Here is a 26,143-nt window from a genome sequence, read left to right as displayed (position 1 = left end):
TACAGCCCGGGATCAAACCCGGGTCTGTAGTGACGCCTCCAGCACTGCGATGCAGTGCCTTAGACCACTGTGTCACTCGGGAGGCCTCAGTCAGTATCTTAATAAGCTGTGAACCCAGTGAAGAACCTGTGATACCTTAGCCTGGCCCTGGTCCCAGATCTGTATGTGGTTTACTCCTCTTCAATGTCATGACAGTGATAGACAATACCTCTGCTGTCTCATTCTTTTGAGTCGAGCTGAAATTAAAGGTCAGTCAGAATTAGAGTTGTCAGATAACATACTGTTCCAGAAAGACACACTAAAACTCCTCACAATCCTGGCAGATAGCTAGAGGTCTTATGGGATGCTAATGCCCATTCTGCTCTCACTACTCTCATCAGCTAGTTACAGTCCCCCACCAATACGCCTCCATTTTTATGTACTCTTCCTCCCACGCTCCCTCACTTGCCCTCCTACTCTCCCTGAGCCGCCACAATTAACTGTGCTCACTGTGCCCAATTCATCACATCTGGCAGATTAGAGCCAGAGAGAGGAACTGCAAGGGTGGCAGTTGGCACTGTTCTGTCTCATGCCCTTCCCAGCTAAGCGACGATTGGGGTTGAGCTGCTGCATATTCAGTTTGTGTGTGTGTCAGAGTTAGAGCAGTATTAAAATAGCCACAATCTAAGAGTAGCTTGTTGCTACAGTAGTTTTTCTCTGTCAAATACTCCGCTCCTCTAACTACTGCTCCACATTACAGTTGACCAATGCATATCATGTACAACACAGGAACACACACATGCAACATGTGTGACATACTGTTGACATGCATGTAGAGCACAGGACTATGGTCTTCAGTTGCAGCACCTTGCTACATTTCTGTATTACACTTCTGCCCTTTTCATCCATCAGGGTATATTCCCAACCAACTATGTCCACCTGAAGAAATCCACAGTCACCAACAGAGGGTGAGTCTCTTTCTGTTAAATCACATGAGCCCTGTTTGTCAGAGATACATTCAGGTTTGAAATGATTGGCACCCTTGATAATGATGAGCAAAAACTACTATATCAAGTGAATAATACAAATACTGAGCTATATTGTATGCAGAAACAATGGGGAAATTATATTATTTTACTACAATTACTCAGAGAAAGAGATTTTGTTGAATCTAAAAAAGATAAGGGTCAAAGTTATTGGCATCCCTCTGTTCAATACTCCAGCACCCTCCCCTTGCGAGGATAATGACGCTGAGCCTTTTTTCTAAAATGTTTTATGAGATTGGAGAACACATTGGGAGGGATCTTAGACTATTCCTCCATACAGAATCTTTCCACATCCTTGTTATCCTTCGTCTGAGCTTATGGACTGCCCTCTTAAATTCAAATAACAGGTTTTCGATGGGGTTTACATTTTACATTTTAGTCATTTAGCAGACGCTCTTATCCAGAGCGACTTACAGTAGTGAATGCATACATTTCATACATTTTATTTTATAATTTTTTTTTCGTACTGGTCCCCCGTGGGAATCGAACCCACAACCCTGGCGTTGCAAACACCATGCTCTACCAACTGAGCCACACAGGCCTACTTTAAGTCTGAGATGGCCATTGCAAAATGTTGATTTTTAACAATTTATTTCTGGATTTTGATGTGTGCTTGGGTTATTGTTATAGTCTTGCTGGAAGATCCACTTGCGGCCAAGTTTCAGCCTCCTGGCAGAGGCAACCAGGTTTTTGGCTAAAATGTTCTGGTACTTGGTGAAGTTCATGATGCCGTTTGCTAAATGGTATTGGCACTTGGACTGGAACTGGTGCTCTGCTCACAAATAGACAATAACCCCAAGCCCACATCAGAATTCACAAAACAATTGTTAATTGACCACAAAATCAACATTTTGCAATGGCTAACTCAGTCTCTGGACTTAAACCCTGTTGAAAACCTGTGGTTTCAATAGAAGGGGGCAGTCCGTAAGTACAGACGAAGGGTATCAAGGATCTGGAAAGATTCTGTATGGAGGAATGGTCTAAGATCCCTCCCAATGTGTTCTCCAAACTCAGAAATATTTTTTGAAAAAGGCGTGGTGTCGTTATCCTCGCAAGGGGAGGGTGCTGGAGTATTGAAAACATGGGTGACAATAGTATTGACCCCTTATCTTTTAGAGATTTTTTTTTTTAAAACAGCCTTCCTCTGAGAAATTGTATAATAGAATTTCCCTTTTTTTGTTGTTGCATACAACAGCTAAGTGTTTATTTATTTTATACAGTCTTTTTTGCTCAGCTTTATCAAGGGTGCCAATAGTTTCAGATTTAAGGTGGAGAATCACTGGTTAATGGAAGCCAAAGGAAGCTCTATCTTTTCCACAACATATTGTAGAGCTGCCATTGGGTAAGATTTATTAATCAACAATGGGGTGGTGTGTGCATGTCCCACCCATTTCTGTTGCCTCATTTCCCTCATCACTGATCTGTGAGGATCTATAATTAAACAGCATTAGTTCTGCTCTGCCAGTGAAGCATGCTCACACACACACACACACACACACTACTCTCCCACGGACACACACGACACCAGTGGTCATCCGAGTTGTTGTGCTGCTGTTTAAGGCACAAAAGCTGTTTATGGCAGTGGAAGCAGAGAGAGGGCAGTGCAAAGACAAAGGGAGGGAGGGAGGCTCTTTATCAGCCAGTGTTGATGGAGATTAGATCTGCAGGCAGGGATCAGTGACAGTGTGGACTGAGAGGATAGTTCATAGTGTTATCACCACCCTCCAGTGCACTTATAACACATTCAGAGAGCTCTCATTTGATTTTAAAACAATTAAAGGTGCACACTTGGAAATTGTCATTATTACACTTCGCTGCTCAAAGGGTTGAACTTGGGAAATGTGCATTGCAGTTTAGTCTGGTTAATGATGTGAAAACAGCAACAGGTTCTCCCAGTGCATCAGAGCTATAGAGTATCATTCTGACTTGTTATGTAATGGATGGACTGTCTTATTATGTTTTTAACTAGACACATTTTCTATAGAACAAATTAATGCTTGACACAATTTGGGTCTTTTAATGTAAGCAATACATAGTAGAACATTATGGAATCCAAAGCCAGAGTGCAGAGAATCACATTTCACAACATAACCTGGCTATCTTCTCCTTTTCTCCTGCTTAAGGTCTTTGTCTTGTCTTTCATTTAGTCTCATGGTTGGTACTCTGAAATATAAATTGTCTATTGTGGTTTTGCTCTAGTGATCCTTTATAATCCTAATTTCACAATTTAGTGAAATGTAGTTTTTCATCATGAAAGAGTTATGTCATTACAGTGCCAGCACAGGGCAGTGATCTAAGTGTGTGTGTTGGTTTGTTCATTTGTGAGGGTTTTTCTCTATTTGTACTGTAGGCAGATATGTCTGTCTCTGTCTAATCTTTAGGTTTTCAAGTGTCTAACTCTGTTTCTATAACTGTGTGTGTCTCACCCTAGGCTGTGTGAGACGGTGGTGCCTCTGGAAGACCCTATTATCACTGAGACCACCTCCACCCTGCAGGAATGGGGCATGCTGTGGAAGCAACTCTACGTGGTCGGTATCGCCTCACTTCTCACTGGGAAACCTCTGTCTAGCTTTGAGAAAACACTGACGCCATTTAAATGCAACGTACAGGGTTAGAAGAGTGGTTGATCAGAAAGGGAAAGAGGAAAGGAGCTGCACCCACCCCTGCTTTACATACTTAGCTCAAAAGATTTGATGAGATATACATTTTTACCTGCAGTATGCAGTGTTCACCTCATTCAATAGCTGAAAAAAACATGTCTATTTGCTAAAGACTGGGGATAGCAAAAAGCATTGGGGTTGAACATGCTGTTTAAACATCCCCTTCCCATGATTCCCCATAGCATGTCATATAGGCTGTAATTCCACTCTTCATCATCTTATTCATCATCTTATGTAAATCACAAAATAGTAATTGTCTATAAATAATGTTGTAGTAGATAGCTATCATAGGCAATTTCACAGAATGTAATTCTGCCATTACTATGCTTCTTTGCCTAACCTGGTCCCAGATCTCTCTGTGCTGTAGCCAACTCTTCTATCATTGGCATGCCATTCATGACAATGATAGTCAGAGGAGATGGCTAAGGAACACAGATCTGGCCCAGGATAATGTTTATGTTATGGGCTATTATACAGTCACCTTAAAACTCAATACAGTATTGTACATTCAGCCAGCAGCATTATCATCATCACCCTCCCACTGTATAAATGTTTATGGAGACCTAAATAAACCCTAATCTTGCTAAGTGTGGAGGGGTCAGGAGGATATACGTAGCTGAGGTTTGACCTGAGCAGAGGGAGGGAGATTTTGTCGAGCTTGGCTGGCAGCGACTTTTTACATAACCTATCACTGAGGACTGCTCATGCTCAGAGCAGCCAAGGAGCCTAGGGCAGGACTGTGGTGATGTAACTTCCTGTCAAGCACAACAAATTCGAACCACTGATTTAACACTACTCATTTCGGGCGCTCACTCTGCCCCCCTGTGTGGTAGCCAGTCACCACGGTTACCATCCATAAAAACAGGATGTATCATTGGCTAAATCAGGGGTGTCAAACTCATTTTGCCCCGGGGGGCCGCATTCATTCTTCCAGGTCCGTAGGGCTGCACTGAAAATTGAGAGAGATATGTGTGTGTATGTATATATATGTGTGTGTGTGTGTGTGTGTGTGTGTGTGTGTGTGTGTGTGTGTATATATATATATATATATATATATATGTGTGTATGTATGTATGTATGTGTGTGTGTGTGTGTGTGTGTGTAATTGTCCTCTATCCATCGTTCTTGGAATTTTTATGCTCCTTGACTTTCTAGCTTTCATTTCAGTGATTATTAGTGAGCTGGACACAGTGAAGAAACTGTAATAATGTAGGTCCATTATCATTTCTACACAGTTTGTATTTGATTTTAGTCATTTGCAAGTATATATATATATACTTGGAATATTATTTATAGCTCGTGGGCCGGATTAGACCCCCTCGCGGGTCAGATCTGGCCCCCACGCCATATGTTTGACACCCCTGGGCCTGATGTTTACATTTTATTTGTTTTCCTTTAATGTTTTGCGCTCAAGGCATATTGCAATTAGAATGCATGGTGGTACCTCAGGGAGCGATGGCCTTTGAATTAGTGTGTATCTGTTGTAATGTACATAATTAGGCCTCACAGAACAGCCGACCGAGAGGCCTAATCAGCTCTGAGTAAAATCGTTGTTTTCCTACAGCCACCAGCAGGTTGAGAACATGGAATGTTTACCCTCATTAAATGTAAATGAACGTTGTAGATGCGGTTAAACTTTGCACTTATATAAACAAACCTGGGAGGTAGTGTGGGCTTGTCAGGCCAATGGGAGGAATATAAAATGCTTCAATTAAAAGTGCTGTCCTTGATCATGGAGAAACTACTTTTGCTGATGAAACACTGTAAGGACTGAGTAGGACATTATATTTTTATTTGTATAATTAATTGTGCTGGTACTCTATCAGTGGAACTCATGTGGTAACTATGTAGCCTCCAGTAGAAAAGAAAGACCCTTGTTGGTTAACAGAGAAACAGGTTTCACTGAATGCCCATTTTCCTTTATGACACAGCCATGTTAGTGTGTTTCAATAACACTCATTACAGTCTCATAACCCTGACCTTCTACTACTGTCAGGAGGAACACTAACAGCAGCTAGTTGCTTAGTTGTGTGTTTCATAATGGAAGTCTATTTAAAACCATGGATTGAATCATGAGGGTGCCTGGAGCTGGACTTACTGTTACTTCCATAGCAGACCAGGGAACACTCATAAGAATGGAGATACTAACATAGAAACGTCAGAGTCCAGACCAATATAGACATACTGTATTGTGGGAATGTCCAAGAGCCAATGTGTAATGTTACATGTATGTTTTGATCATATTGTTGTGTGTGTGTGTGTGATCCCCACAGAAGCACAAGGTGGACCTGTTCCACAAGCTGCGTCATGTGATGAATGAGCTCTTTGACCTGCGTCGGCAACTCATCCAGGGTCACCTGGCCCAGGACCAGACCAGAGAGATCAAACGCCACATAACCGTGCGCCTGGACTGGGGCAACGAGTGAGTTGATGTAGTGTAGCGCATGGGCCAGGGCCCATATCATGTTTGTGTGTGCATTTGTAATACTGTATCATGCTACAGAACATAATGTAGATGTAATGTATTGACACGGTCATATAGCAGATTTGTTTATACAAAGCGATTCCTAGATAATCTATACAGTGGGTATCATAAGTATTCACCCACCTTGGATTTGTTAACATTTTTTATTACTAATATACCTTGATTACAAGGCCCTCCCTCGCTCTCCCTGTCAAATCAGATCCCGCCTCCGTTCTGCTCCTCACCACCTATAGGCAGAATACACCTCCCGTGGTAAGGATTGTTCAACGTTAATCTGACCAATCGGAATCTATGCTTCAAGATTGTTTTGATCACGCGGACTGGGAAATATTCCGGGTCGCCTCTGAGAATAGTATCGATGTATACACTGACTCGGGAAGGGCATAGAGAATGTTGTTCCCACTGTGACGATTAGATACTTACCAAACCAAAAAACTTGTATAGATGGCAGCATTCATGCAAAAATGAAAGCCCAAATTACCACATTTAACCATGGCAATGTGACTGGGAACATGGACGTGTACAAACAGACCAGCTACGACCTCCGTAATGCAATCAGAGGCAAAACGGGACTTGCACTGAATGTACGAAACATTAAGGACACCTTCCTAATATTGAGTCATACACCCCCCTTTTGCCCTCAGAACAGCCTCAATTCGGCTGTGCATGGACTATGCAAAGTGTCGAAAGCATTTCACAGGGATGCTGGCCCATGTTGACTCCAATGCTTCTCACAGGTGTCAAGTTGGCTGGATTTCCAAGTTGGCTGGATTTTTGGGTGGTAGACCATTCTTGACACACATGGGAAACTGTTGAACGTGAAAAACCCAGCAGTGTTGCAGTTCTTAACACAAACTGGTGTGCCTGGCAACCTACTACCATACCCCATTCAAAGGCACTTAAATATTTTGTCTTGCCCATTCACCCTCTGAATGGCACACAAACACAATCAATGTCTCAATTGTCACAAGGCTTAAAAATCCTTCTTTAACCTGTCTCCTCCCCTTCATCTACACTGATTGGAGTGTATTTAACAAGTGACATCAATAAGGGATCATAGCTGTCACCAGGATTCACCTGGTCAGTCTGTTATGGAAAGAGCAGGTATCTTTAATGTTTTGTACACTCAGCATATGTGGCAGGGACTCCAGACAATCACAGATTATAAAGGGAAAGCCAGCCATGTTGCGGACACCGACACCTCGTTCCCGGACGAGCTAAACACCTTCGCCTGCTTCGAGGACTGTGTGCTCTCATTCTCCGTGAGTAAGTGATTTAAGGGTGTTAAACCTCGCAAGGCCACCGGCCCAGATGTCTTCTCAGAGCAAGTGCAGACAAGCTGGCTGGAGTTTTGAAAGAAATATTCAATCTCTCCATATCACCATCTGTTGTCCCCACTTGCTTCAAGATGTCAACCATTGTTCCTGTACCCAAGAAATTGAAGGTAACTAAATTACTATTGTCCCGTAGCACTCCTGTCATTACATTTTTTTTATTTTACCTTTATTTAACTAGGCAAGTTAGTTAAGAACAAATTCTTATTTACAATGACGGCCTAGGAACAGTGGGTTAACTGCCTTGTTCAGGGGCAGAACAACAATCATGAAGTGCTTTGAGAGGCTAGTTAAGGACTATATCACCTCCACCTTACCCGACACCCTAGACCCACTACAATTTGCATATCGCCCCAACAGATCCACAGATAAAGCAATTGCCATTGCACTGCACACTGCCCTATCCAACCTGGAGAAGAGAGATACCTATGTAAGAATGTTGTTAATCGACTACAGCTCAGCCTTCAACACGATAGTGCCCTCCCAAGCTCATCACTGAGCTCAGGGCCCTGGGACTGAAACCCTCTGTGTGCAACTGGGTCCTGGACTTCCTGATGGGACGACCCCAAGTGATGAAGGTAGGCAACAATCACTCTGCCATGCTGATCCTCAACACGGGGGCACCATAGGGGTGCGTGCTCAGCCCCCTCCCGTACTTCCTGTTCACCCATGACTGCATGGCCACCCATGTCTCCAACTCAATCATCAAGGTTGCTGACAACACAACCGTGGTAGGCATGATTACCAACAACGATCAGACAGCCTACAAGGAGGAGGTGAGAGCCCTGGTGGAGTGGTGCCAGGAAAATAACCACTTCCTCAACGTCAACAAAATGAAGGAGCTGATCGTGGACTACAGGAGAGGGCAGAAAACACGATCCACATTGATGGGGCTGCAGTGGAGAGAGTCAAAAGCTCCAAGTTCATCTACGTGGATATCACTGACAACCTGAATTGGTCCCTTCACACAGACAGCATGGTGATGAAGGTGCACCAGCGCCTCTTCAACCTCAGGAGGCTGGAGAAATTTGGCTTGGCCCCTAAGACCCTCACAAACTTCTACAGATGCATCATAGAGAGCATCCTGTCGGGCTGCACTGTCTGCAACCGCAGGGCTCTCCAGAGGGTGGAGTCTAACACATCACCGGGGGCACACTGCCTGCCCTACAGCACATCTACAGCACCCAGTGTCACAGGAAGGCCAAGAACATCATCAAGGACCTCAGCCATGGCCTGTTCATCCCGCTATCATCTTGAACTGGCTCTCATGAGGACCGCCACAGGAAAGGAAGACCCAGAGTTACCTCTGCTGCAGAGGATGCGTTCATTAGAGATAACTGCACCTCAGATTGCAGCCCAAATAAGTGCTTCACAGAGTTCAAGTAACAGACACATCTCAACATCAACTGTTCAGAGGAGACTGCGTGTATCAGGCCTCCATGGTTGAATTGCTGCAAAGAAACCACTATGAAAGGACACCAATAAGACTTGCTTGGGCCACGAAACACGAGCAGTGGACATTAGACCGGTGGAAATCTGTCCTTTGGACAATGACCCAACACACCTCCAGGCTGTGTAAGGACTATTTGACCAAGAAGGAGAGGTGATGGAGTGCTTCATCAGATTATCTGGCCTCCACAATCACACGACCTCAACCCAATTGAGATGGTTTGGGATGAGTTGTACCGCAGAGTGAAGGAAAAGCAGCCAACAAGTACTCGATGTATGTGGGAACTCCTTCAAGCATTCGAGGTAAAGCTGGTTGAGAGAATGCCAAGAGTGTGCAAAGCTGTCATCAGGGCAACAGGTGGCTACTTTAAAGAATCTAAAATATATTTTGATTTAACACTTTTTTTGGTCACTACATGATTCCATATGTGTTATTTCATAGTTTTGATGTCTTTACTATTATTCTACAATATAGAAAATAGTAAAAATAAAGAAAAACCCTTGCATGAGTAGGTGTGTCCAAACTTTTGACTTACTGTGTGGCTGAAGTATTCATACCCCTTGACTTATTCAACATTTTGTTGTGTTACAACCTTAATAATAAAACATGTATTAAATTGTTGTTTTTCCTCACCCATTTACACACAATATCCCATAATGACAAAGTGAAAACATGTTTTTGTTTTGGCACATTTATTGAATTGAAAATAAAATACAGATATCTCATTTCAATTAGTATTCACACCCTTGAATCAATACATGTTAGAATCACCTTTGGCAGCGATAACAGCTGTGAGTCTTTCTGGGTATGCCTCTAAGAGCTTTGCACACCTGAATTGTACAATATTTGATTATTACTTGTTAAAGATTCATCCAGCTCTGCCAAGTTGGTTGTTGATCATTGCTAGACATCCATTTTCAAGTCTTGCCATAGATTTTCAAGCCCATTTCAGTCAAACCCATAACTAGGCCACTCCGGGACATTCAATGTCATCTTGGTAAGGCACTCCAGTGTATATTTGGTCTTGTGTTTTAGGTTATTGTCCTGCTAAACGGAGAATTGTCTTCCAGTGTCTATTGGAAAGCAGACTGAACCAGGTTTTCCTCTAGGATTTTGCCTGTGCTTAGCTCTCTTATATTTCTATTTATCCTAAAAAAACTCCCTAGTCCTTGACGATCACAAGCATACCCATAAAATGATGCGGCCACCACTATGCTTGAAAATATGAGGGGTACTCAGGGAGGTGTTGTGTTGGATTTGCCCCAAACATAATGATTTGTATTCAGGACATAAAGTGAATTTCTTTGCCACATTTTTTGCAGTTTTACTTTAGTGCCTTATTGCAAACAGGATGCTTGTTTTGGAATATTTTAATTCTATACAGGCGTCCTTCTTTTCACTGTCATTTATGTTAGTATTGTGGACTAACTGCAATGTTGTTGATCCATCCTCAGTTTTCTCTTATCACAGCCGTTAAACTCTGTAACTGTTTTAGTCACGATTGGCCTCATGGAGAAATCTCTGAGCGGTTTCCTTCTTCGTCTCAGACAACTGAGTTAGGAAGGACACCTGTATCTTTGCAGTGACTGGGTTGTACCACATCAAAATGTGGAAAATGTCAAGGGGTGTGAATACTTACTGAAGGCACTGTATATTTATATACAATATAGTGTGTATTTATTATTTATATATATATATATCACACACACACTACCGTTCAAAAGTTTGGGGTCACATAGACATTTCCTTGTTTTTGAAAGAAAAGCACATTTTTTGGTCCATTAAAATAACATCAAATTAATCAGAAATACAGTGTAGGCATTGTTGATGTTGTAAATGACTATTGTAGATGGAAATGGCTGATTTTTAATGAATTATCTATATAGGCGTACAGAGGCCTCGTTGTGTTAGCTAATCCAAGTTTATAATTTTAAAAGGCTAATTGATCATTAGAAAACCCTTTTGCAATTCTGTTAGCACAGCTGAAAACTGTTGTGCTGATTTAAAGAAGCAATAAAACTGGCCTTCTTTAGACAAGTTAAGAAGAAAAAAAACTGAGAACTTGCATAACTATTCACCCCTCCAAAGTCAATACTTTGTAGAGCCACCTTATGCAGCAATTACAGCGGCAAGTCTCTTGAGGTATGTCGCTATAAGGTTGGCACATCTACCACTGGAATTTTTGCCTGTTCTTCAAGTGTACAGCATTCTTAGGGTCATTGTCCTGCTGGTGAACCTCTGTCCCAGTCTCAAATCTCTGAAGACTGAAACATGTTTCCCTCAAGAATTTCCCTGTATTTAGCGGCATCCATCATGCCTTCCGTTCTGACCAGTTTCCCATTCCCTGCCGATGAGAAACATCCTCTCCGCATGATGCTGCCACCACCATACTTCACTGTGGAGATGGTGTTCTCGGGGTGATGAAGTGTTGTGTTTGTGCCAGACAGCATTTTCCTTGATGGCCAAAAAGCTGAATTTTAATCTCATCTGACCAGAGTACCTTCTTCCATATGTTTGGGAGTCTCCCACATGACTTTTGGCGAACACCAAACGTGTTTGCTTATTTTTTTTCTTTAAACAATGGCTTTTTTCTGGCCACTTCCGTAAAGCCCAGCTCTGTGGCGTGTACGGCTTAAAGTGGTCCTATGGACAGATACTCCAATCTCCACTTTTGACATTTGCAGCTCCTTCAGGGTTATCTTTGGACTCTCTTGTTGCCTCTCTGATTAATGCCTTCCTTGCCTGGTCTGTGAGTTTTTGTAGGCGGCCCTCTCTTGGCAGGTTTGTTGGGGTGCCATATTCTTTCAATTTTTTTAATAATGGATTTAATTGTGCACTGTGGGATATCAGTTTTTAGATATATTATTATAACCCAACCATGATCTGTACTTCTCCACAACTTTGTCCCTGACCTGTTTGGAGAGCTCATTGGTCTTCATGATGCATCTTGCTTGGTGGTGCCCCTTGCTTAGTGGTGTTGCAGACTTTGGGGCTTTTCAGAGCAGGTGTGTATATATACTGAGATCATATGACACTTAGATTGCACACAGGTGGACTTTATTTAACTAATTATGTGATTTCTGAAGGTAATTGGTTGCACCAGATCTTATTTAGGGGCTTCATAGCAAAGGGGGTGAATACATATGCACACACCACTTTGCTTTTCTTATTTTTTTTACTTTTTTGAAACATGTCATTTTTTTTTTCATTTCACTTAACCAATTTGGACTATTTTGCATATGTCCATTACATGAAATCCAAATAAAAATCAATTTAAATTACAGGTTGTATTGCAACAAATTAGGAAAAACGCTAAGGGGGATGAACACTTTTTTGCAAGGCACTGTTCTCATTCAAGGGTTTTTCTTTATTTTTACTATTTCTACATTGTAAAATAATGCTGAAGACATCAAAACTATGAAATAACACATGGAATCATGTAGTAACCAAAAAAGTGTTTAAACAAATCAAAATATATTTTAAATTCTTCATAGTAGCCACCCTTTGCCTTGATGACAGCTTTGCACACTCTTGGCATTCTCTCAACCATCTTCATCTGGAATGCTTTTCCAACAGTCTTTTAGGAGTTCCCGCATATGCTTAGCACTTGATGGCTGCTTTTCCTTAACTCTGCGTTCCAACTCATCGCAAACCATCTCAGTTGGGTTGAGGTCGGGTGGTTGTGGAAGCCAATTCATCTGATGCAGCACATCCAGCCTGGATGTGTGTAAGGGTCATTGTCCAAAGGACAGATTTCCACCGGTCTAATGTCCATTGCTCATTTTTCTTGGCCCACGCAAGTCTATTCTTATTGGTGTCCTTTAGTAGTGGTTTCTTTGCAGAAATGCGAGCGTGAAGGCCTGATACACACATGCATGTCTCCTCTGAACAGTTCATGTTGAGATGTGTCTGTTGCTTGAACTCTGTGATGCATTTATTTGGGCTGCAATTTCTGAGGCTGGTAACTCTAATGAACTTATTCTCTGCAGCATAGGTAACTGGGTCTTCCGTTCCTCATGAGAGCCAGTTTCATCATAGCGCTTGATGGTTTTTGCAACTGTACTTGAATAAACTTTCAAAGTTCTTGAAATTCTACGGATTGACTGACCTTCATGTCTTAAAGTAATGATGGACTGTAGATTCTCTTTGTTTATTTGAGCTGTTCTTGCCATAATATGGACTTGGTCTTTTACCAAATAGGGCTGGCTATCTTCTGTATACCTCCCCTACCTTGTCGCAACACAACTGATTGGCTCAAACGCATTAAGAAGGAAAAAACTCCACAAATGAACTTTTAACAAGGCACACCTGTTTATTGAAATGCATTTCAGGTGACTACCACATACAGCTGGTTGAGAGAATGCCGTGAGTGTCCAAAGCTGTCAAGGCAAAGGGTGGCTACTTTGAAGAATCTAAAATATATTTTGATTTGTTTTGGTTACTACATGATTCAATATGTGTTATTTCATAGTTTGGTGTCTTCACTATTATTGTACAATGTAGAAAATTGTAAAAATAAAGAAAACCCCTTGAATGAGTAGATGTTTCAACTTTTGACTGGTAGTGTCATTCATATATATATATATATATATATATATATATATATATATATATATTTATTTATTCCAGGTCTCTGACATTGCTCGTTCTGATACTTCTTAATTTCTTTATGTGTGTTGTGTTTTTTTTGTTTGTTATTGCTGGGTATTATTGCACTGTTGGAGCTAGAAACACAAGCTTTTCGTTGCACCTGTGATAACGTATGTGACCTAAAAAATTGGATTATATTTGATTTAGATAAGAATTCACTCCCCTGAGTGTATACATGTTTGAAACACCTTTGGAAGCGATTACAGCTGTGAGGCTTCTTGGGTAAGTCTCTTAGAGCTTTGCACACCCATTATCCTTGTTATAAAATCTTCAAGCTCTGTCAAGGTGTTGGGGATCGTGGCTATACAGCAATTTTCAAGTATTGTCATAGATTTTCAAGCAGATTTTAAGTCAACTGTAACTTGGCCAAAATCTACATTAGTAAGCAACTCCAATGTGTATTTGCCCTGTTTTTGGCCAGCTGAAAGGTATGTTGTAAAGTAGACTGAAGCAGGTTTTCATGTGCTTCACGCCATCCCGTTTCTTTTTATCCTGAAAAACTCCCCCGTCTTTGCCGATGTTAAGCATACCCATACCATGATGCAGCCACCTCCATGCTTTTAAAAGGAGGCAGGTACTCAGTGATGTGTTGTGTTAGATTTGCACCAAACATAAGGGTTTTGCATTTAGGCCAAAAAGTGTATTCCTTTGCTGTGTTTTTTTTTGTTGCAGTATTGCCTTGATACATGTTTTGGAGTATTTTTGCTCTTTATATTTGAATTCTTCTTTTCACACAAAATATTCAGGTAATTATTGTGGAGTCACTACAATGTTGCGATATTCCCCCAAAAAATGTTCCCTTCCCATAACCGCAATTGAACTCCGTAGCTGTTTTACCACCTGAGCAGTTTCCTTCCTGTCCTGCAGCTCAGTTCAGAAGGACGACTGTATCTTTGTGTCTGGGTGATTTAAAACATCACCCACAGCATAATTATTAACTTGAGTTTAAAGAGATATTCAATGTCTGATTTATCGTTACCCATCTAACAATCACTGCCCTTCTTTGATGCTTTTGAAAAGCTCCCTGGTCTTTGTAGTTGAATATGCGCTTGAAATGCAGTACTTGACAAAGCGACCTTACATATGTTATACAGTGCCTTCGGAAAGTTTTCAGACCCTTGACTTTTTCCACATTTTGTTACGTTATTCTGAAATTGATTCAATAAAACGATTTCGTCAGCAATCTACACACAATACCCCATAATGACAAAGTGAAAACCAGGTTTTTAGAAATGTTAGCAAATGTATTAAAAACAAAAAAGACACCTTATTTACATAAGTATTTAGACCCTTTGCTATGGAGACTCGAAATTGAGCACAGGTGCATCCTGTTTCCATTGATCATCCTTGATGTTTCTACTACTTGATTGGAGTCCACCTGTGGTAAATTCAATTGATTGGACATTATTTGGAGAGGCGCACACCTGTCTATATAAGGTCCCACAGTTGACAGTGCATGTCAGAGCAAAAACCAAGCCATGAGGTTGAAGGAATTATCCGTAGAGCTCCGAGACAGGATTGTGTTGAGGCACAGATCTTGGGAAGAGTACCATTACATTTCTGCAGAAATGAAGGTACCCAAGAACACACCGGCCTCCATCATTATTAAATGGAATAAGTTTGGAACCACCAAGTCTCTTCCTAGAGCTGGCTGCTTGGCCAAACTGAGCAGACGGGGGAGAAGGGCCTTGGTCAGAGAGGTGACGAAGAACCCGATGGTCACTCTGACAGAGATCCAGAGTTCCTCTGTGGAGATGGGAGAACCTTCCAGAAGGACAACTGTCTCAGCAGCACACAACCAATTAGGCCTTTATGGTAGAGTGGTCAGACGGAAGCCACTCCTCAGTAAAAGGCACAAGACAGCCTGCTTGGAGTTTGCTGAAAGACACCTAAAGACTGTCAGACCATGATGAACAGGATTCTCTGGTCTGATGAAACCAAGATTGAACTCTTTGGCCTGAATGCTAAGTGTCATGTCTAAAGGGAACCTGGCACCATCCCTACGGTGAAGCATGGTGGTGGCAGCTTCATGCTATGGGAATGTTTTTCAGCAGCAGGGACTGGGAGACTAGTCAATATTGAGGGAAAGATGAATGGAGCAAAGTACCTAGATGAAAACCTGCTCCAGAGTGCTCAGGACCTCAGACTGGGGCAAAGGTTGACCTTCCAATAGGAAAAAACATTACAGGAGTGGCTTCGGGACAAGTCTCAATGTCCTTGAATGGCCCAGCCAGAGCCCGGACTTGAACCTGATCGAACATCTCTGGAGAACTGAAAATAGCTGTGCAGCAACGCTCACCATCCAACCTGACAGTGCTTGAGGATCTGCAGAGAAGAATGGGAGAAACTCCCCAAATACAGGTGTGCCAAGCTTGTAGCGTCATACCCTGCCAAAGGTGCTTCAACAAAGTACTGAGTAACGGGTCTAAATACTTATCTAAATGTGATATTTCATTATTTAAAAAATATATATAAATGAGCAAAAACATTTAAACTTTTGCTTTGTCTTTGTGGTATTGTGTGTAGGTTGATGAAGAAAAAAAAGTGATTTAATACATTTTAGAATAATGCTCTAACCTACAAAATGTAGAAAAAGTCAAGGGTCTGAATACTTTCCAAAGGCACTGGGGGACAGAAGAAGGTGTAGTCATTTAAAAATCATGTCAGCCCCTATTATTTCACACATTGAGTCCATGTAACTTGTGATTTGTTATGCCAAATTTGACCCCTTTCCTAATTTAGGTATCACAACAAAAGAGGGTGAATACTTATGATACCCACTGTTGTTGGCCCTAAGGGAAATGAAATGGATCCTAGATCATTGGTGCCAGCGCCATGCTCCATACTCCAGTAGCCACCTGTAAAGAGATCTGTGGGCTCCGTCCTCATCATCAAAGGAAGAGCATTAGGTGAAAAGGCGATCGGTTGGATCAGCTTGGACTTTTCCCCTAGTCTTAGTGAAATGGATTTGGGTTGACTTTAGTGGACATCATGCTTAGGCCTGAATTCAGTCTTTACAGATAACCTTTAGAAAACCTTTTTATGTGAATGAGTGAGGTAACGGCTATTTTATTCACAAGCTGATGTGGAGTAACCTGTGGTTGTGTGATCTGACCACTTGGCGGTCTTAACCCTATGGTTGTAAGAATACTCCATGTGTTTTCAGTCATCACTCCAGCTCTACTGGATGATGCTAGGGTGGCTGAGCGTGATAGTGTTATGGCGCACACGTAAATGTGAGCATCCACCTGTCAGATCCTTTTCCAGGGAATTGGCTGTGAATGGTATAAAATACCTAGATTTTAGTTTAGTTGTGGGTAGTGGTTTCAGCACAGTGTAGAATTAAATGTTAAACAAATCTTTAATAAACTGCATACAACATAAAAACAAACACTGTGGAAAGTTGTATGAATGTTAATGAGTTGCCAATGAGTTAATTAAATCAAATAACATTTTATTTGTTACATGCTTTGTGGTAGACTAACAGTGAATTACTTACGGGTCCTTTTCCAACAATGCAGAGTTAAAGATAAAATAAACAAACCAAAAAAAAACATTTTTGAAATGGTGACACGAGGAATAAATACACAGTGAACAATGAATAACAATTAATAATTGCTTGCCAAAAATTAATTTTCTACTGCTTGTTATAGGTCACAATCTTTCGAATGAAGTGTATGCATTATTACACTTATTATTCGGCAATTGTGGAAATGAATTAAGATATATGTATACTTTAAAAAAAATAACTGTTAGGTCAAAAGAGTTATCAAAGGAACTAGAGGAACTAACAGTACAGATGGATAGCAATAAAAACTGTTTCACAGAATAAGTTAAGAGGAAAAACAAAGAACTGGAGGAACTTATTCAAGAAAGATCTAGTGTAATATATTATAAAAATAAAGTGAACTGGATGAAATATGGGAAAATAAATGCCCCAAACTTTTTATCAATGCTATCAAAAAATATTTACAAAAACTTGTTACAAATGACGGAGTTATCCTTGATTCACCAAACTATATTTTGAAAGAGGAACCAAAGTACTTTTGGCATATGTTTTCATTTCAGTCTCCTCCATCTCCACTAACTGAAGTTAATTGTAATTATAATTTTTTTATTTGTAATGTAAAATTAACAGCTGTATAGAAAGACTTATGTGAAGGAGAAATTTCAGAGGAGGAACTTCTTAATGTAATTAAAGCCTTTATGTCCCGGTGTGGATGGCATACCAGTTGAGGTATATAAAACCCTTTTCAATGTACTCAGATGTCAGTTATTAGCATGTTGTAGCACTCCTATAAAAATCGTAGACTCGGATACTAAGCGAGAAGGTCTGATTTCACTATTACTGAAACAGGACCCAGGTAGTAAATAGAAAAGTCGACCCCACCTAAAAAATTGGAGGACCCTTGCACTTTAGTGTTGTAATGCTAAAATTCTAGCAAAATTCATAGCACATAGAATTAAAATTATTGTTGGATATTATTCATCCTAATCAGACAGGTTTTTTTACATTGATACATTGGAGATAATTTAAGTACTGGAAACAATAGAAGTCTTTGAAAAATCTGGGAAACCAGGTCTGGTATTCATAGTTGATTTTGAAAAGGCCTTTTGATAAAGTATGACTAAAATTTATATATAAATGCTTGGACTATTTTAACTTTAAAGAATATCTTTTACAGTTGGTCAAAGTTATGTATAGTAATCCCAAGTTTAAAATTGTAAGTAATGGCTACTTCTCAGAAATTATTAAACTGTAAAGAGAAAAACAGGGTTGTCCACTATCGGCATATCTATTTATTATAGCCATCGAAATATTAAAATCAGATCCAACTAATCTCAAGTGGCTAGAAATCCAGGGCTTAAAAATAAAGGTGTCGTTGTAAACTGATGACTCTTGTTTTTAAATCCGCAATTTGGATCCCTGCACAGCCTCAGAGGATATAGATACTTTTTGTAACCTCTCTTAATCACAACCATGTACCATATGTGACCGACTGGCTCGATTCGGTCTTATGTAGCAAAATTTGAAATTGTCATGTCTGGCGCTCGTTGTCGGCTGTTGTTTAATCATGACGCACACCTGCCACCATTATTACGCGCACCTGCGCCTCATGACATTCACCTGGACTCCATCACTTTCTTGATTACCTCCACTATATCTGTCACTCCCCTTGGTTCTTTCCTCAGGTGTTATTGACTCTGTTTCGGTTTCATGTCTGTACACTTCATGTTTTCTTGTTTTGTACCATGTTCTATTTTTTTTATTCAATGATTCACTCCCTGTACTTGCTTCCCGACTCCCAGTGTACACGTTACATACATTGTTTTTTACATTGGCTAAAAGTAGAGACTCAGAGCTAGAAAATGGTATATCATACACTACAGTTGTCTACACTCATTCAGCATTGTTCACACCCTTTTAAGCTTTAGCCCCACCCATCTTTTTAAGGATTCACATGTACTAAACAACCAAAGATTTCAAGACTAAAGGCTGGTTTATACTACGGGTGTGTTCGTAAGTGCCAGAGTGTGTTCTGGAAGTTCGTAAACTCAGAGCGTTGGCAGAATAAAAATGGCCAAATTCAGAGCGTTTTGCTTTCAGAGCGCACACGGGACACTCTGGCCGAAAAATAGGGTTGAGCCGAGCTTGGGTGCTTGACTGCTTACTGGCTAACGTTGGCTAGCTAATTTCAGACACAAATGAGAAAAAAACTCCCCTTGACAATTTTACACGCCCTAGCAGAGCTGGTTAGGCAACTGTGCTGCTGTCAACAATTGAATTAAAAAAAATTGCAAATGTTTACTGACACCGGTCATTTTCAACAGATGCTGAGCGTTTGTACATTTGTCAGTTATTCTGCACTCTGACACATTGAGACGAGGGTGCTCTGAAATCTGAGTAGATAGCCAAAGCGAATTTACTAGTGGAGTCTTGTTTAGACATGTAGCTAGCTAGCTTAACAATTAACCATAATCCCAGCTAACCAACCAGGTTCAATGTTAGCTAGCTAACATTAGGCTATAACTAGCAATGCAAATGGCTCTGAGATACGAATAATATTACTACCCAGATCATACATGTACCATTATCTAGCTAGCCAGCCACTTTAAATTGAAATGAAAGCGACTTTCTGATAAATTAGGAATGTGTAATATCTGAAAATGTAGCTAGCTAGACTCTCTTACCTGTATACATGGATGGACATTTCTCCCTCTGTCACGGATGCCATGGTTGCCCTTAGCTTGAAGATATAATCCAGAGACAGGTTTTTTTATACAACAGCCTTCTCTTTTCAACTCCTTCTGCATATTTGCAATCAAGCGCCAGAATTTTCTTCCTCTCATTAGCTATCATACTCTAGTTCCGAGGAATTCAAAACTCGGGTCCTCCAGAAAGTGGAGAGCAAAACTTATGCATTTCTACTACGAGATATCTTTAAAAAAAGCAGTGTTAGAAAGGATTACCTACACATACTGACCAGCTCATTAACACAGAAGCGGGCTACATGGCAGACCAATCTGAACTCTCGGCAAGTCCAGCCCAGTTATTATCTCAGCCAATCATGGCCAGTAGGAAGGTTGCTGAATTTTTCCATGGCTAAACCAACTGGGTACAGTTGAAGTCGGAAGTTTACAAACACTTAACTCGGTTTTTCAACCACTCCACAAATTTCTTGTCCTAACCTACTTGCCAAAACTATAGTTTGTTAACATCTACTTTGTGTATGACACAAGTCATTTTTCCAACAATTGTTTACAGGCAGATTATTTCACCTATAACTCACTGTATCACATTTCCAGTGGGTCAGAAGTTTACATACAGTAAGTTGATGGTGCCTTTTAAACAGCTTGGAAAATTCAAGAAAATGTCATGGCTTTAGAAGCTTCTGATAGGCTAATTGACATCTGAGTCAATTGGAGGTGTACCTGTTGATGTATTTTAAGGCCTACCTTCAAACTCAGTGCCCCTTTGCTTGACATCATGGGAAAATCAAAAGAAATCAGCCAAGACCTCAGGAAAAAAATTGTAGACCTCCACAAGTTTGGTTTATCTTTGGGAGCAATTTCCAAATGCCTGAAGGTACCACATTCATCTGTACAAACAATAGTACGCAAGTATAAACACCATGGGACCACGCAGCCGTCATACCATTCAGGCCGTTATACCAATGCTTGGTCACAAATGGGTCTTCCAAATTAACAATGACCCCGAGCATACTTCCAAAGTTGTGGCAAAATGGCTTAAGGACAACAAAGTCAAGGTATTGGAGTGGCCATCACAAAGCTCCGACCAATCCTATAGCAAATTTGTGGGCAGAACTAAAAAAGCGTGTGTAAGCAAGGAGGCCTACACACCTGTCTCAGTTACACCAGCTCTGTCAGGAGGAATGGGCCAAAATCCACCCAACTTATTGTAGGAAGCTTGTGGAAGGCTATCCAAAGTGTTTGACCCATGTTAAATAATTTAAAGGCAATGCTTCCAAATACTAATTGAATGCATGTAAACTTCTGACCCACTGGGAATGTGACGAAAGAAATAAAAGTTGAACTAAATCATTCTCTCTACTATTATTCTGACATTTCACATTCTTAAAATAAAGTGGTGATCCTAACTGACCTAAAGACAGACAATTTTTACTAGGATTAAATGTCAGGAATTGTGAAACTGAGTTTAAATGTATTTGGCTAAGGTGTATGTAAACTTCCGACTTTAACTCTATTCCTTTTGTCCAGGTGGGTGAGGGTGGTGTGGAGTGCAACAGAGATTGCATCATCTGTGTGACTGTTGGGGCGGTATGCGAATTGGAGTGGGTCCAGATTGTCTGCGATAATGGTGTTGACATGAGCCAGAATGATAAGCATTTCAGGGCTATATATGTGAGTGCTACAGGCTTGAAACAAGTTGATATTACAGACCGGGTCAGGCATAGGAGAATACATGTGCCAGCTGTTCAGTGCTCTCAGTACACGTCATTGTATTCCGTCTGGCCTTGCGAATGTTAACCTGTTTAAAGGTTTTACTCACATCGACTACGGAGAGCGAGGTCGTACAGTTGGGCTCTCATGCATAGGCGCCTGAGCAATGGAGAAAATGGAGCAGCTGCATCCCCACATTTTTACCAGAAAAGTGTCATGATCCATTGGAAAATGTTCAATGATTAGTGATGTTTTGAGCTAGTCTGTATTAAGATGGATGTGTCAACTTTCTTATATAATGAACAGATTGCATTTTGCATCCCCTCAAGATGAATGGTTTTGCCCACTTTAAAGTTTTTTTGCTTCCCTCCTGCATGCCATTATTTTGGTTCAGTTAGAAAGCACTAGTTGCACCACTGGTGTTTTAAAATCCAAAGGCACCTGCAGGCATTTAACAGCACTGTGCATTGTTGCCATATATTTTCCCAACATCAATCGGTTAATCCTTAAGTCTATTGACGCCCCCGTGCATATATCTAATTAACATGATACTCAAATCCCCATAAAAATCCTTCAGGTTTTTAAGCTTGAGATGTTTTTTTTTTTTGCATGGGCAGCATCTCAATCCACCACATACCCCTATGTCAGCCTGTCGCGTCTGCAGTGGAAAGTGGCAGAGTTACAGCGCTGTTTGTCAGACCAGGAAACAGCCCGCAAATCGGGTTGTAGAGCAAAATGGAGAACACCATCGTGTTTGTGAGTCTCCCCTTTCCACAGTGGGGTTAAATTAGTTTGTAGCCCAAACAGTTCTAATGCTACAGACAGAAGTTGGCAGACGAGTCCCGAGGGGCTTGTGGGGGTTGAAGAGCAAAACAGAGAACACAATCGTGCTCCTGATAGTCTCGTCTTTCAATAGAGTGGCCATATTAGTCAGTAGGCCAAACCATTCAGACACTACAGATGTTTTCTTGAGAAGACAGATTTCAGGATGTCTCCTTGTCTTACAAACAGTGCTGTAGCTCTGTCACTTTCCACCGCAGATGTGATGGATTGAGATGCGGCCCATGCAAAAAATAGAAAAATATACATTATCTCTAGGTTAAACTGACAGATTTTGATGGGGATATTTTTATTATGTTAATTAGATTATGGACTCTTAAGGATTAATTATTGGGGGTGGGACTTTCAGGGAAGGGAGTAGATTAGTAATCTAGTCATTAAACACATTTTCAATGTAATTTGTTGTGGCAAATCCTATATCAATCAAATTTCAATCTTTATAAAGCCCTTTTTTCATCAGCAGATGTCACAAAGTGCAATACAGAAACCCAGTCTAAAACCCCAAACAGCAAGCAATGCAGATGTAGAAGCACTTTGAAAGGCAGGAACCTAGGATGAAACCTAGAGAGGAACCTGGCTCTGAGTGGTGGCCAGTCTTCCTCTGGCTGTGCCGGGTGGAGATTATAGACATGGCCATTAAGGCCAGATTTTTCTTCAAGATGTTCAAATAGTTGTGTTCTGTTCATAAATATGCATTCCCCTGTGAAGAAACAGTGTAAAATTGCAGGAAATTGTTTTTCTCCAATTCCCAAAAATATTAACAAATAATTTGATCAACAAAATAATTGCAAAAAAAATGCACCCCCACTTTCAGACAAAGCCAGGCTCTCATGCTCTTGCAAGTATAAAAGGCAATTAGCTCTTGTTCAAACCCTGCTTACAGAAGGGATATTTCGGAATTTTGGCAATGAAGCACGAGAGCCAGATGAACTCATGGATACCATTAAGTCTCTGCATCCAGTATGAAGGAAGTTAGATGTAATTTCGCCAGCCAGTGCTAACTAGAGTTGATGCAATGAATGGAGGTGCACTAACGCTAGTTAGCAACTTCCTTCAAACTGCAAGCAGAGACATCAAAATAGTATCCATGAGTTCATCTCATAGATTGTCAATAAAGGGCTTTTATTTTGCAAAAATCCCGAAGTATCCCTTTAATAATAACTGTCTGAACAAGACCTAAAGGCCTTCTATGCTTGCTTAGAAGAATATTTAAGATGTACAAGGGGTATTTTTTTAGATAAGAGGAAATGCTTTTTGTGTGTTCTTGGTGGTTGATGTTATGATTTGTTTCCTCCCACCTCTCGCTCTCTCTTTCTTTCTCTCTCTCTCAATAGGCACCTTGGCTTGGACCTTGTTCCTAGAAAGGAGTTTGAAATGGTGGATCCGGATCATATCAGTGCATCTGAACTCTACAAAATGGTATGGTCAACATAGGGAGGTATTAATGTTGCATTCTATATGGGTGTTATGTGTGAATGCAAATCTATGCACATCATTTCCTCTTTCAAACCCCTGGGAAATAAGAGAACAGTGACCCTCAAGATGTGCATTATTATAATGTATTTATTAATTTAATATTATTATACAGGCACAGGGTACTTCCATATATTTGACTAAAACTATTCTTTGTGTGATATATTAAAATACTAAGTGTGTGGGTCGTGAATTACTGTATTTTTTGCATTTACTGACAAGTGTGTTTTATTCAAATGTATGTTGGAATCTGTGTGTGTGCTGTATGATTTGTGTTTTGTCTGCCTTGTGCACTTGTGAATGTATGTGTCTTGTATGCATTTTCTTAGTAAGGGTGTTTGTGCGTGTGGCACAACTCCGCTTTTGTGGATCAAACCAGTTCATCCCCCCTAGTCTTTAAACCCACGTTTCTGCCATATTGAGAGTGTCCCTCTACAAGCGCATACGTGACCAAAACGTGAATGTTAACTAGATGCACTGTGACAACCCTGTGTGAAGCTTTGAAAAAACAATTGTTTTGGTTATTGTAATTTACGTACTACAGTCTGGGTTATGTAAACTAACCACATCTATAGTTGAGACACAATTCTATAAATAAATTATATCCCAAATGTGCTCTTGGAATTTGGAGTAAGCTGTAGTAATGTATTAGGGAGTTGTAAGCTAAGTGTACACCCCCAGTAAAAGGCGATTTAGAATTACACAGCCAGATCCAGAATTAGGAGAGTGTAATCGCTGCTCAGACGTAGATGTCATGTTTTGGGGGAGGCCGTCTTGGAAACAGGAAACCCAGTCTTGACCAATAGTGGAGGGTCAATATGCTGGTCTAATACCGTCTCCAACTGCCCTGCAGTCGCCTTTTATTCCTGTGCCATTTTTATCGGCTTTGCAGGCAGATTGTTAGTGCATTAAGTGCTCGGTCCAGAAACAACAGTGTGGTTCATCCCTGCCAAAAGCCTCCTCACTAGGTCGATGAAAGTGAGCTTGTTTTTGGCAGGGCACACAGGCCTTGGCACCTCTTCAGGTAGGAGTAAAAGAGATCTCTTAGTTTGCGGAGCAGAGAGGTGTGTGTGTGTGTGTGTGTGTGGTAGATATGTGCTTTGTCCTCTCCTCTCCCATGGGCTCATGTTTTGCCTCATGTGGGCTTATTTTAGGGATACTGCTCACTGAAGCAACCTCTAGGCAAAATTGGTGGGCGCCTTTATATCAGAATTCATGCCTCTATTGCATAGTACTATACAACAGGTGTGGGCTCTTTGTGAGGAACTAGTGTATTGATCATGAGAAAGAATAGAATGGGTTGACTCAACTAAAATCACTTTTCTCTTTGTACCCCACAGCATGCATCCAGCAGACACTGTGGCCAGCCAAGCACAAGCCTGGTATGAACTCAATAAAATCTGCTATGCAGTAGCTAGATAATGGGTGGAGATGCACTATATGCATGAGAACTCATTTGACACGCCACTTTACTGACAAAACCCATGCCACCATTTTGAATGATCACAGTAACCATCAACACTATCACAAACCCAACACAAATCCATTCAATGTGAACGATCACCTAGCTGACAAAACGCATCCACGAACATGTCTAACACACAGTGACAACCTTCAAAGGGTAGCTAGACATAGCATGTGTGCAGTGCAGTCAGAGCTTTGCCCCTCGGTAAGGACCTGTTTTGTTAGTGTTCGTCGTCCGATCGTTCTCAGGGCGACAGCGTGCGTCAGCGCCATGGAGATGGTTGCCGTGTTCCGGTGCAACACCACCTCTTCATCAACCTGAAGAGTTTCACCTACAACACCATCAGCGAGGAGGCAGATGTCTTCTTCTCCCTCTACGACACCCGGGACAACAAACAGATCAGGTATATGCACAGTCAACACTAAATAAACACACACATGACACATTAACACAACCTCTACAGGCACATGTGCAAAAGCAAGCAGGTCAGTTACTTGAGAGGGAGCCACAGGACATCTTATTTTACTTCTATGATACATGTGACAATGAGCAGAACAGATACTGGAGGGAGGGCTGCAGGACACACACAGCAACAATACAGGACGGACACACACAGAACTCATACACACACAGGGCATGCACATGCAGAACACACACACTCAAACAACCCAAGTCGAGCAGGTGCTAGAGGGCATACACACACACACCACACCCACAACATGTCACCCTTACTCAGCGCAAGGCCTTTCCCTCATGTGACCCATTTCTACCCCAGACAGCACCACATTGTAATGCTCAAGGTTTTTTACACTTGCAAAATAGAATGATCTCAATGGGA

The 26,143-nt window shown here is 41.0% G+C and overlaps 1 protein-coding gene across 1 annotated transcript in view; it reads left to right on the top strand.

Moving 5' to 3' along the window:
* LOC115166312 (dedicator of cytokinesis protein 3-like) overlaps positions 1-26,143 on the top strand; it is a 69,567-nt gene that overhangs the window by 10,229 nt on the left and 33,195 nt on the right. Inside the window, 6 exon segments of the mRNA XM_029720216.1 lie at positions 892-947; positions 3,457-3,553; positions 5,959-6,107; positions 23,702-23,786; positions 25,181-25,222; positions 25,554-25,708. Coding sequence (XP_029576076.1) covers positions 892-947; positions 3,457-3,553; positions 5,959-6,107; positions 23,702-23,786; positions 25,181-25,222; positions 25,554-25,708 — 584 coding nt within the window.

Source organism: Salmo trutta, chromosome 28, assembly GCF_901001165.1.
Source record: "Salmo trutta chromosome 28, fSalTru1.1, whole genome shotgun sequence".
NCBI classification, from domain to species: domain Eukaryota; kingdom Metazoa; phylum Chordata; class Actinopteri; order Salmoniformes; family Salmonidae; genus Salmo; species Salmo trutta.
This window is presented reverse-complemented; position numbering and strand designations above follow the sequence as displayed.